At 43.2% G+C, this 12505-nt stretch overlaps 9 protein-coding genes across 9 annotated transcripts; 1 reads left to right on the top strand and 8 right to left on the bottom strand.

Annotated features, from left to right (window-relative positions):
- Positions 1 to 267: 267 nt before the first annotated feature.
- Positions 268 to 744, bottom strand: LSM04_005366 (NADAR protein; the record flags this gene model as incomplete). Its single annotated transcript, XM_067338035.1, has 1 exon — positions 268 to 744. One exon carries the CDS (start codon positions 742 to 744, stop codon positions 268 to 270), a length of 477 nt encoding a protein of 158 aa, XP_067187671.1.
- A 535-nt stretch (positions 745 to 1279) lies between these two features.
- Positions 1280 to 2020, bottom strand: LSM04_003961 (Proteasome; the record flags this gene model as incomplete). The annotated part of the gene is made up of 1 exon (XM_067337917.1): positions 1280 to 2020. The coding sequence occupies one exon, from the start codon at positions 2018 to 2020 to the stop codon at positions 1280 to 1282; it is 741 nt and encodes a 246-aa protein (XP_067187669.1).
- Positions 2021 to 2286: 266 nt separating this feature from the next.
- LSM04_003092 (uncharacterized protein) lies at positions 2287 to 2571 on the bottom strand (the record flags this gene model as incomplete). Its single annotated transcript, XM_067337804.1, has 1 exon — positions 2287 to 2571. One exon carries the CDS (start codon positions 2569 to 2571, stop codon positions 2287 to 2289), a length of 285 nt encoding a protein of 94 aa, XP_067187668.1.
- Positions 2572 to 2835: 264 nt separating this feature from the next.
- On the bottom strand, positions 2836 to 4191 carry LSM04_002325 (HD domain; the record flags this gene model as incomplete). Its single annotated transcript, XM_067337689.1, has 1 exon — positions 2836 to 4191. The coding sequence occupies one exon, from the start codon at positions 4189 to 4191 to the stop codon at positions 2836 to 2838; it is 1356 nt and encodes a 451-aa protein (XP_067187665.1).
- A 318-nt stretch (positions 4192 to 4509) lies between these two features.
- On the bottom strand, positions 4510 to 4893 carry LSM04_008328 (Trm112-like protein; the record flags this gene model as incomplete). The annotated part of the gene is made up of 1 exon (XM_067337576.1): positions 4510 to 4893. One exon carries the CDS (start codon positions 4891 to 4893, stop codon positions 4510 to 4512), a length of 384 nt encoding a protein of 127 aa, XP_067187676.1.
- A 180-nt stretch (positions 4894 to 5073) lies between these two features.
- Positions 5074 to 6558, bottom strand: LSM04_005904 (Kinesin motor domain; the record flags this gene model as incomplete). The annotated part of the gene is made up of 1 exon (XM_067337462.1): positions 5074 to 6558. One exon carries the CDS (start codon positions 6556 to 6558, stop codon positions 5074 to 5076), a length of 1485 nt encoding a protein of 494 aa, XP_067187672.1.
- Positions 6559 to 7828: 1270 nt separating this feature from the next.
- LSM04_000425 (uncharacterized protein) lies at positions 7829 to 8827 on the bottom strand (the record flags this gene model as incomplete). Its single annotated transcript, XM_067337348.1, has 1 exon — positions 7829 to 8827. One exon carries the CDS (start codon positions 8825 to 8827, stop codon positions 7829 to 7831), a length of 999 nt encoding a protein of 332 aa, XP_067187661.1.
- A 307-nt stretch (positions 8828 to 9134) lies between these two features.
- Positions 9135 to 9845, bottom strand: LSM04_000888 (uncharacterized protein; the record flags this gene model as incomplete). Its single annotated transcript, XM_067337231.1, has 1 exon — positions 9135 to 9845. One exon carries the CDS (start codon positions 9843 to 9845, stop codon positions 9135 to 9137), a length of 711 nt encoding a protein of 236 aa, XP_067187662.1.
- An 881-nt stretch (positions 9846 to 10726) lies between these two features.
- Positions 10727 to 11011, top strand: LSM04_007692 (uncharacterized protein; the record flags this gene model as incomplete). The annotated part of the gene is made up of 1 exon (XM_067337114.1): positions 10727 to 11011. The coding sequence occupies one exon, from the start codon at positions 10727 to 10729 to the stop codon at positions 11009 to 11011; it is 285 nt and encodes a 94-aa protein (XP_067187673.1).
- Between the last annotated feature and the right edge of the window lie 1494 nt (positions 11012 to 12505).

Raw genomic sequence — 12505 nt, 5'->3', positions numbered from 1 at the left:
ATTACGCACGAAAGCAAAAAAATCAACTCAGATCATATCAAAAGTAACTTCGGCAGTTGTTTTTTTTTTTTTTGCTGAAGTAACCAAAGAAATCAACCAGATAATCAGTCATCATACACGCAGGAGAGAAAAAAAAATGGAGAAATTTCCATCTGGAATGTACATAGGTGCATGAGTTCTGGAAAAACAGCACAAAGAAGTGAAGAACGAGAATAACAAGAACAAGAACAACGCAAATGAAAAATACACAAGACTTTATACAAATGATTACTTTTTCCGTGCCTTGGTAGTCTCACGCTGTAGACGTTCCCGTACCGCCATCAGAATAATACCGAGAATATTCTTCCCAGTCCCGTCCCCTCGATCCCCCCAGAAGTCATCTGTCGCCGTGTGGTCGACAATAAGTCTGTCACCAGTTTCTAACAGCAGATTTCGTGCGGCATCATTCTGCTTGAATTTCATGTAGTTTCCAAGAAGCATGACATCCACCTTTACTCTGTTCCAATCCTCACGCTGGAAGCCATTCTTCTCAGCCTCTCTCACAAGTCGATCTAGTTCCCACACTGATGTTGCTGACTGGATGGCCAGCGCGAGAGGGGAGTCAGAGAAACGCTCGCTGAGAAAGTAATGATGCAGTGACGGGTACTGCTTGTGTCGCACAACTATTGGATGCGGTGACAGCGGACTGAAAACCCCATAAGGTACCTCGTGTACATCATGGAACCGCACGACACCTTTGTTCATTGTTCGCGTCTTCCCTTTCTTTTACCTCGCCTCTTATTAGCTCTCCCACTTACACACACGCAAAGAGGTTTGCCCCTACAGACACACACAAACACAGAAACACGGAGAAAGCGAGAGATAGAGAGATACTCCTCCCCCCTTCTTATTCGCTTCTTACAAACCTTGCACCCACAACTGCACTCACCTTTGGCACAGACACACGAACACAGAGAGAGAGAAAAATAGAGGGTTTTTTTTTTGCAATAATAAAAAAAAAGAAAGAAGAGAAGAGAGGAAAGGGAATGGAATTTTTCAGAAAAGAAGACGATGAAAAGCATATCAGCATTAACACAAGAGTTCAAAGAATACAGCAGAGACCCTAGAAGTATCACCAAGGTGGTGGGAAGCTATCTTTTTCGCACATTTCACATCGCAGAAACATTCCCCCTTGACCACTGTTCTTTTTTTTTTTTTTGCTTTTTTTTCCTAAAATATGGTTTGCGCTTCTAAACTCGTTCACTCATTCATTCTTTCATCTGTGCACCCACGCATATCATCAGTCCTTGCGAAGCTCAAACAACTCAGTCCTCACACCCTCCGAAGTGATGATATGAAAACGCACAGCGTCGCCGGTGAAGATATCGCGCTCTGCCGCACCAGTGAAGGCATTTTTAAGCATCTCGAGTACCTCCGTCAAGCTTAACTCCGCCGGGGCTTGCTGTACCATGTGCTGCCGTGTAAGCAGACAGTCCATAAGCGGCTCCACGAAACTGCTGGCAGAACCGCAAGTGCCATAGCGAAAAGGTTCCGTAGAACCGACGGGATCATAGCTGTAGCAGACGCCTGCCCCATTTTCATCGAGGCCGACGATCATGTTGAACGTGTAATATGGGAAAAATCGCCGCCGGTACAACATTGTAGAGGTGAGCTTCGCAATGGCCTTTATAGATGGTACCTTTCCACCATTGTTGTACTGATACCACTGGATCCGATACTTCAGCATTTGCTGCAGTTGAAGGCGGTCCGCCTGCATGCCCGTTGATGCAAGAAAAACACGATCAGTCAGTTGAAAGAGTTTCGAGGAGTCATTGCGGGTGTGGATGCAAAAGTCGCCATTCAGTCTTGTGTCACCTCCAAGAATAACATAATTGCCTCCGGCAATGGCTGCAATAGTCCCGCCATTATCCGCGTACGGGGACCATTGGTGTTCCTTTGCCCCCTGCTGAGGAAGCGTCAACACGGAGCTCGCCAACATTTTGGGGTAGTAGTGTCCGTACTCAGCGTGATCCTCAATCATTTGCAATATGTTTCTTTCTTTGTTGTTGTTGTTGTTTTGCTTAGGTGGCTTGTATCTACCTGTCTCTGAACAGCAAGAAAAAAAAGACAATGTGTAAGAGAAACAGAGAGAAAGTGTGTGTGTGTGTGTGTGTGTGTGTGTGTCAGTAAAAGAGAGTGGGAACGAAAGATGTACTCATATCAGTGCCTTCAGCATGAAACTGTATTTTCCCTTTTTCCCCTTTGCCCATGTCAGGACACAAAAAATAATAATAGAAAACCAAAATATCATACACGACCACCACCATTAAACCCCTCTTGCATCTCGTACTCCTTGATGGCGATACGCTGTCGGTAGTGCTCCCTCGCGGCTTCACACGCAGGACATGTGTCACCGCGCGCGAGGATGCGTTGCGTTTGTTGGTATCCCTCAAATAGCAACAAACTCGCAAACGTAGAAGCTGTAATAAGCCACATACTGTAGTTTTGTGACCCCTCACTAAAACCAAAGTCGCGTGTATTGAAGATTTCCCAGGGTCTCTCGCGCGGGCGACGTGCCTTTGGGAGACGCATCAGTAACAACCTCGTCCTCTGCATCACTTTCGTCTAACGAAAAAATACACGACTCGTTATGGCACACAAATATACCCTCACACAGACCCACACCTTCAGAATCGAGATGAACAAAAAAAAAGGCAAAAACGATGAGGAAAACAAAAGCAAAAAGAAAAAGAGACGGTAGGCGGTGTAGCAATTTTTTGTAATAAAAAAAAAGATACATATAGCAAGAGAAAAGGACCCCAGGGAATAACGTGCTGCACCAAAAATGGTGGAAAGTCAAGCTTCGTTATAGAACGGTAGCGAGTGCATAAAGAAAGTTCTATGTATATCGTCTGCCGCTAACCGTTCGCATGCTGCACGAACGGCACCATCTGTGTCCCGTCGTTCGAATACCATTAATGTGCGTTCTTCGTAGGCAAACGGGGTAAAGAGTGGGCTGTAGCCCATTTCCTCTGAAATTCTCGAGGGAGACTGTGAGGGTCTCTTGGGATTGAAAAATAGAACACTCCGCAGTGGGTCACTGCGCCCCTTTCCTTGGTTAATGACCACAAGATCTACAATGAAGTCGGCCGCGGTGACAGGTCGTGAGACAGTTGCGCATGCTACGATATCAGCAGAGAGACTTGCCAGCCACCCTGACGGAAGTGTCACATCGGGGCAGAGAGTTCGCGAGAAGGCAAGGCGGTAAATATCACGTGCGCGTAAGCGGGCGATGAGGTCCCGTGCTGGTTGCAGTTTCTCCTCCGCACTGCTCTCAATCGCCTCTAACACCCAGTCACCAAGCTTCATCAGTAACTCATCATTGGCGGCACACTCGGGGAGCGTATGGCCACCCACCTTGAAGTATGGTACAGCCTCGTGGAAAACGTCTCCAATCATGTGTCCGATAGCCTTTACAACATGGTGTTGGTACACATTTTTATGTAGTTTCGCGCGAAGCGTAAAGAGCTCACGCAAGGAGTGTGCAAGCTTCTCCTCAAAGGCGAGTTGCCATTGCCCGCCGTCACAAACCAAACGTGCAGAGTTAAAGAGACGATTCACGCGTACATCCACCGTTGGCTTACCAAAACAGCACAGCGAGTCACGAATAAAGTAGTCCAGTCTGTCCACATCAATCCCATTCCGTTTGTTACTGATGATTTCACCGTACTTCGCCACAGCAACACAATTCCCACGCATAAGACCAATGATATCTTCAACATCATCAAAAGGGAGCAACCGTCCCAACACGCGCCGTGTGATGCGCTCTGACATTTCTTCATGGTTAAACACAACACAACAGCGCATAGTGATGACGTCCTCGAAAAGGTGTGAAAAAGGCCCGTGTCCAATGTCATGATAAAGACCAGCAAGCATCGCCTTGTTTATATCATCATCGGTTATGCCTAATTCTGGTTGCCGACGTTTTATGTTCATAAGAAGGTGTCTTGCCATGTGCGCCACACCAATACTGTGCTCAAAACGAGTGTGAACAGCCCCAGGGTACAGGAACGACGATACCCCAAGCTGTTTTAGCGACCGAAGTCTCTGAAACGCCGCCGTGTCGAGTGCCTGTAGAACGATAGGAGGGAGAACTACGTGCTCATACACACGATCCAGTAAAGTTGTTTCGCGCAGCCGTCTTCGCCTCATTCTGAAAAGAAAAAAAAAGAAATATAACTACCAAAAAGAAAAAGAAAAAAAAAAGAGAAAGAGAGAGAGAGAGAGAGAGAAACGAAAAATAGTTAAGCCACAATCTGGATGGAATGATTTGCTCTTTTCCACTTTAGAAGGAAAAAGAGGTTTGAAACTACCAAGACACACACACATATATATATAAGAGAAAGCTATTGGCATCACTCGCATTCACTTTAAACCGACCACCCTTCACCACGTCTTCTCGTTAGAAATTTGTGATAGATAGAAAAGCACATACACACACAGAAATATCTAGGAAAACACAGAGGTCTCTCATTTCCCGTCGAGAACCATATCTGGAATGAAATCACGGATCGGATACTCCCGTTTGCACTGAGAGCAGACAAGTCTCCCTTGTCGCACAGCCACCTCCTGTATGGCGTAGTGAATCACTTTCAGGTCCTCTGAGTCGTCAGAAAGGTCGACATCCTCCAATCTCTCTGGCAAAGAATTAGCTGTCTCCATCAATCGCTCTTGTTGAGCCCTTAGTGCATTAAAGGCTTCAAGAAAAAAGGTGTAGTCCATGCGGGCAAGCATCAGACGAACAAACGTGGAGTTGAACTCGCAGGGTACAACCTCCATCTGTACGTCATGTAGCTCTAATGGGAAGGCCTGACATTCAAGGCAACAGAGAAAGTTGTGTGTAACCAATCGCATCTGCTCACCTCTAGAAACCCTAGTTGTTTACTTCCCTTAACATACGAGAAACACATTTTTTTAAGGAATCGAAATAGGAAAAAAAATGTATATATGTAAGAAGAGAGCCAGATGAAACAATACGTTAAATAAAGAAAAAACAACTCAAAGGAGGTGCCTTTTTAGCTCTCAAAATACACATCACAAACCAAACAATTTATTTTTCTTAGACACCACGTGGAATCCAAGGCCAGTGGGAAGCACTGCTGACCTTTCCAACGGCAGCGGACGCTGTCGGGCCACAAGGCCAGATGAGCTTGGTAATTTATCGAGAATGTCTAACGCAGTGAGTCGTGGTGTAGGTTCGCTGTTGCAAGACACTTGGGATATACTTTCAGATTTCGAAACTTGCTGCACACTGTTTTGTTCACCGGATGAGAGAGCTCTCACAGGTGATACATGTGTAGGCACAGACACCACCGACGTTGTTAACGGCAGTCGATCGTTCTTCTGCAGCATGTTGAAGTCCAGAGATCCTGACTCTGGTAGATCTAAAGCGCGCCGCAATAGTGCATTCTCATTCTGGAGCCTACGGATCTCCATTTTCAAGTTATAGAGTTCCTGTTGTGTTGCATCCACACGTTCTACCGGTTGAGATCTAATATTTCGTGTGCGTTGAGCAAAATGAATTGTGCGCATTGACTCTTCTACAAATCGTGAAGAGGGAGTTACGCACGCCACCAAAAGTGTTCGGCATCCCCCATCAAGACTGTCCATCAGCAGCTGCGTCAGCACACTCGAGCGGTATGGAATGTGATCTTTTTGGTTTGGCGATCGGCCTTTGGATAATTTCTCAATAACATTTCCCAGGGCAAAAAGAGAACGATTGATGGACTTACTGTCATCGCCTTGACTGCCTGTATCTCGCAAGCGCTCCGATCCAGCGAGGTCAACAAAAGTTAGTTTCCCGTGACGAGCTGGACGATCACCTTCTATTACTTCTACATATGTAGTAAAAAGCACATGTGAGCGACTACTATCTGCATTCAGGAGGTGTTCAGCCCTTTTTCGCCTCATTTGTCCTTCTCGGAGGACTAAAAGAAGGTCATCTATATTTAAGCATTCTACAACCATGAGGTCTTCAACAAAAAAGCTATTAGCATCTCTCGACCAGCGACACTTAAGTCCTTCATTACCGCTCAGTAGGTCATTAATGTGTTCGTTAAATAACTCCATGTAGGAAGCTCTTAGCGTGACGGTTTTTGACGCATTCTTATCCATGGCCATGAGTTGATCACGTAACTTAGCAATATAACGCACCGCGGCGAACTGAATACCATCTCCTGCCACAACTCCACTCTCATCCTCCGTGTGACCGCTCATGGTGTAAGTCTTACCACTACCAGTTTGACCAAAACACATGACTGTAGCAGCTCTTCCTTCGAATGCGGCATTACACATATCTACAATGCCTGTTGCACGAAAAACCCCCTTCTGATCTACTTCTGGACCCAAACAACAATCCATGTCGAAATGTTGTACCTGATTCTGAGTGCTGCGGCTCAAATGAGTAATAATCTGTACCCTTTTTCCCCCTGGAAGAACCGTTATACTTTCATTCTCGCCTCGCTCTCTCTCAACCGGAAGAAGAGGTCTCACACGTAGCGCAACACTCATCTGTTCCATGGTCTTACTACCTGCCATAATCTCACGCCTTGTACAAAAAACAAGGCACTCCTAGGCTCGGAGATGAGGCGTTGTGTCACATAAATAAGTTATAAGAGAGAATAAATAAAAGACAAGGGAGTGGAACGCCAAAATAAAGGCAGCGTAATACCAGAATATCTAGGGAACAACAGAAAAATCACACAAAACATAGAGTACAAAATTAAGTATGAGTTCTCTTTATTAACCACGAGGTATGTTCCCTCTTTTTTTTTAATTCAATCTCTCTACAGGGGAGGTTCGGCAAGTACTAGATGCCAAATTTCAGTGATGACAACTCTGCTTTTTTTGTCCTCGGGAGTTTTGGAAATACATCAGTAAATATCACTTCCACCACGATAAACGATTCATACAAGCCTCATACAGTTCTAAAGTTTCTTCTGATCATTAATTTGGTCTATGTCTGAACCTTGTACATGTCACCAGCGCTTTTTTTTTCTTGTACTGAAGTCCCTTTTTTCAAAAGAATGATATTCACCAAGAATACAATAACGATACGTCATATATACAATGCAATAATTCACAAGAAAATCCTCTCATAACTTGTCACCCTCAACGCGTTTATCACTGACACAATTGTCAGACCCCCTTCTGCAGCAGAGAAGCAACAACCCCACCCATCCCAAGAACCCGCATTGATCAACAAAATCACTAATCATGAAATCTCACTCATCACCGTATTCGAGGACGTCATTTCAGCAATTTAAACAAGGCCTCACCTTGTGGGCAATAGGACACACACGCAGACAGAGAGAGAGAGAGAGGGAGCAAAAAAAAAAAAAAGCAGTTTATCAAAAAACTTCAGGTATCCATCATACATCAAATGAATAAACTTTAAACTACTCCAGAAACCCGCCCCATTTATATTCCATAGACCCCATGCCTTCAAAAAAAAAACTATCGAGTAGAGAAAGAAAGAAATGAAACGAATGCCTTATATACAGAAGAAATTCAAGATAAATAAGAAAAAATACATTCCTTTATAGGAAAACAGGACTGTATTTTACTTTTCGCACTTTATTTCTTCAGAAAAGTAAAGACATAAAAGAGATTTGAGGAACACTCCTGAGACAAAATCCCCTCATTTACAAGAGAGAAAAGTAGTCGTAATTTTTTTTTTTTTGCTTCAGTGGAAAGCAAGATCACGGATATCTTCACAAAAAAAAAACAACTCTTACTCTATACATCAAAAAAAAACATGATTTCCCCTTCTTACTCCCGTCATCACCTATTAGAGAGACTCAACACCTAGTAACTTCTCAAGAGCAGTAATGCGCTGTAAAATACGTCTCTGTCGTTGAGAGAGGTCAGATTCTAGACTTTCATATGTCTCCTCTACTGCCTTTTTTGTACCTTCGTTATCTATTAGAATCTGCATGGCTTTCTCGGTTTCTTTAGTTTTGCGCCATAATTTTTCTTGAGAGACAGCCTCTTTGCATTCATCTACTAAAGTAGTTAATTCGGCGCTTCGCTGTTCACGAAGTTGTTGTAGTGAGATCTGAGATGCATCTTGCGCCGACTTATCCTTTGACAATGCAAGTCGCAATGGAGGAGCAGGAGTGGGCAGCTCCAGAAAAAAACTAATTTCCCTTGGCGTTCCATTCTCCCGCGAGTAGTTGGCAAGATAAAAATATAAAGATGCATGTTGAATTATTCCATGAAGAAGATAGGTACAAAAAGCCCCCATTTCTTCCTTTGTCAAATATATGCATTCTCGAGGAAGCGCAGCAGCACTATCAACTTCTTCTACAGTCACCTTCTCTATCATTCGAGTACCTTTCTTGTTTGAAGCTTTGGAAGAGAGCTGGGATTCTACTGCAGCCTCATCGAGAGCTGCCGCTTGCTTCCATTTCCATTTCCACCTTTCTTCAACTTCGGATGCAGCAAACTCTACCAGTTCATTTCTCATCTTATCAATATTGCAATCATTTTCGATCATCTGCTGGAAATAAGTTATCCATTTCATTAAATGGATAATTTTGGATGAAAAAAAGTTTTGATTTGCACAAAAACGAAGAAAATCCATTCTGGAATCTACAATGATCTGATGCTTCAAGTCAATATGGTAGCTCTCCGCTCCCAAAGTCATGGCAATAAGTGTTGTGAGAGACACATCATCATTATCTGCAATAAGCTGAAGCAATTGCTCAATAAACTTCTCATCCTGGAATGAAGGTGCTTGACCTGAAAGATCCTTCACAAGTCCCTCTACCTTACCACGTGAGCGCATCTGCCTTTTTGTTTACAAAAGAAGATTCAAATGGAAAAAATTATATATAATAAAGCATCAAATAACTAGCAGCGATATATCTGTATATATATTCATGCAGCAAATTTTTAGAAAAGCAAAGCATCATGTTATTATAATTATGCTAAGAAGACGTATGTCTTTAAACTCCATTCACAAAAGCAAATCTAGTAAAAAAAGGTATTTTTTTAAAATATATACGTGTACATAAACGCTCCTCTCCTGGATCTAGTCTTTCCTCCTTAGCAAATATTCTAAACTCACAAATCACTCTAAAAATGCCAATAATCTAAGAACTCAAAGAAAGGTATATTACCGCCTTCATTCGGTTTGCATCCGCCAACTTCTCAAAACCAAAAACAATCTGGGAAGGTCTTGCTGATGTGGTCACTATCACCCAATAGGGAGTCACTTCTTTTGCTGTGGCACTCAAAACCCTTGCCTCCTTTACAAAGGAGAGAAGAACACGTATCTGCTGAAAATCACCACTGGGCGATTTTTGAAACCATTTGATTATATCATGTCTCGGATCAACATCAACGAGTGAGTGAAGTGTGGTTTTAAATGTTCCAATCATTGACCACTGTGGTTGAAAACACTGACGCCGTATTATTTTATTAGAGTCGAGAAATGCCCCATCAAATAGATCCTCACTCAGAGGTATACCAGCAAGTCCTTTGAAGCTAGAAAAGGAATTATCCAAAACATTTTCAGCTTTCATGTCAAATATATTTTCATTACGATATTGTTTAATTTTTGCTGAAGAATTGCGTAAAATATCAGGGGCAGCGCGCATGTATTGACCCGAAATTTCAATCGCCGGTGCCTTTGATTGATTCTCGGTACGCATGGATTCACGTACATCTTTTCTTTTTCTTGACCCCCGCAACACGAGCAAAGACTCAATAGAGCTGTTTCGCAACTTAACTGATGTGTCGTGAGAAACCAGTGACGAAGAAGGCGCCAAGGAAACAGATCTCTTCTTCAACCGTGGGACCATTTTTCCTTCTTCGAATTTTCCTGTGGTACTTATCATTACAGTGAAAACACAAAAAAAAGAAGAATCCGGTACAAAACACCAATAATTGTTCAAATAAAGTGTGAGAAAAACCGAATAAGCACCAAAAGCATAAAAGAAAAGAAACAGGAGTGTAGTTGAACAGAACAAGAACCAGATCTGATGACAAAGAATGAGATATAGATAAAACGCAGAGACAAAGAAAGGGTCTGTGGGAAAAAAGGATAGTTCAAGAGAGAAGAAGTGTGACAAGGCCACGGTATAGCAAGAAAAGAGAACACAGCAAACAAGAGTAATGTGCTTGGATTGGGACTCCCCGTCCTAAATCTATAAATGACAAGGACAACAAAAGGATGATACAGGTTCTCTTAATTATATCCTACATCCCAATGCGAATGATATTCACTCAAAACCAGGAAAACAAGAAAGCATATCATCAAAAGAATACATAACATCCAGACCCATTACACAGCTATAAATTGACACCCTTTCTAGTTACGCAGCCCCCACAAGTACCCACCCACTTTTTAAAGAGAACATCCTTCTCAAAGGAATAAAATATCAGCACCTTTCTTCGCAAAACTACATCTACCGGAAATACACCAGTATTAAATACAGGATAAAAGAGGAACAAGTCCGCCCACCAGCAAGGGTGCAGAGCATCAACAAGAAACGATTCGCATCGACGTTAGATTGCACAACACTCCGCCCGCCTTGAAACTGATGAATTGCAACACTAGGCCACCAAGAAAACCAAAAACCCAATCCGCAGGTCTAGAAAATAAGGGGCGCCCGAGAACGGCAGACACCCTCCCAACCCCCGCCCCACCGACCGCGGTTTCCCTTCGCACCTGCGCGGGCCGATGGCGCAGCCCTCGCCCCCGGCAGAAGACACACACCAATGCAGCGCAGACGGGGGCGGCCACGCCGACAACCGCGCACCATCCGAATCGAGATTTGCAAACATAAATTTCAGAGACGCCTTTCGGCCCCGCCGGCCCCCAATTGGCGCGCGAATGAGCCTGGAAGACGCACTCCGCGACCCCAAAAAAGGGCAGCGGGGCGACCACCAAAATCTCCCACCCCCGGACCCGGAGGAGCGGTTTTTAACTAACGCTATTATTGATACAGTTTCTGTACTATATTGAATTAGGAGTTTTTTGGTGATAGTGCGTTGCGTCGGGGGGCGCATACGCGAAATCGCAATAGGAGGGAACTGTAAACGAACCTCTGCAAAAAATAAAATTAAAAAAAAAAAAATAATTAATAAAGATTTTTTTTTTTTTAGGAGCAATCTTTGAGAACGTTATTTCGATAAGAACGTGCTCTTACCAAAGCGATCTGAGCAAAATATTGGATTGCCGTAAAAAAACTACGCCATTTGAAGTAGTACACTTCGAAAATTGGTCAATTTTTCGCCTGAAAAGTACATTTTCGCAGAACCGAAAAATACCCATTTTTTTTTCCCAAAAGACTTTCTCCGTGCCGAAGAACCGTCGTTTCAGAACCTGAGAAACGCAAAAATAGAGTTGATAACGTGTCTACGGGACATCAACGGGAAAGATAAAGAGGTTGGTAACCAGTTCCGGTTTACTTTCCTCGATTTGACGACGAGAAAAAAGCAAAAGGTGATTGATCTTACCAAAAAACAGGTCTCTGGAGGACACCTGTGGTAACGTCAACACCTAGAAAAACATCAGAAATATTTTCACGTCAAGGGGGAAAATATAAATAGAAATTAGCCTCATTGAAGGGCTATCAAACACATTTTGGAACGGGACAAACAGACACTGCGTCACCCAAAAACGCAGGTTTTTAAGGACCAGAAAAACACCTAATTTTTTCCAATAGACCTTTCTCCGGGCCGAAGAACCGTCGTTTCAGAACCTAAGAAACGCAAAAATAGAGTTGATAACGTGTCTACGGGACATCAACGGGAAAGATAAAGAGGTTGGTAACCAGTTCCGGTTTACTTTCCTCGATTTGACGACGAGAAAAAAGCAAAAGGTGATTGATCTTACCAAAAAACAGGTCTCTGGAGGACACCTGTGGTAACGTCAACACCTAGAAAAACATCAGAAATATTTTCACGTCAAGGGGGAAAATATAAATAGAAATTAGCCTCATTGAAGGGCTATCAAACACATTTTGGAACAGGACAAACAGACACTGCGTCACCCAAAAACGCAGGTTTTTAAGGACTAGAAAAACACCTAATTTTTTCCAATAGACCTTTCTCCGGGCCGAAGAACCGTCGTTTCAGAACCTGAGAAACGCAAAAATAGAGTTGATAACGTGTCTACGGGACATCAACGGGAAAGATAAAGAGGTTGGTAACCAGTTCCGGTTTACTTTCCTCGATTTGACGACGAGAAAAAAGCAAAAGGTGATTGATCTTACCAAAAAAACAGGTCTCTGGAGGACACCTGTGGTAACGTCAACACCTAGAAAAACATCAGAAATATTTTCACGTCAAGGGGAAAATATAAATAGAAATTAGCCTCATTGAAGGGCTATCAAACACATTTTGGAACAGGACAAACAGACACTGCGTCACCCAAAAACGCAGGTTTTTAAGGACCAGAAAAACACCTAATTTTTTCCAATAGACCTTTCTCCGGGCCGAAGAACCGTCGTTTCAG

This window comes from Trypanosoma melophagium (genome assembly GCF_022059095.1).
Source record: "Trypanosoma melophagium isolate St. Kilda chromosome Unknown ctg40segment0, whole genome shotgun sequence".
Lineage (NCBI taxonomy): Eukaryota > Euglenozoa > Kinetoplastea > Trypanosomatida > Trypanosomatidae > Trypanosoma > Trypanosoma melophagium.
Note: the sequence above shows the minus strand (reverse complement) of the source record. Positions and strands in the feature narration are given on the sequence as shown.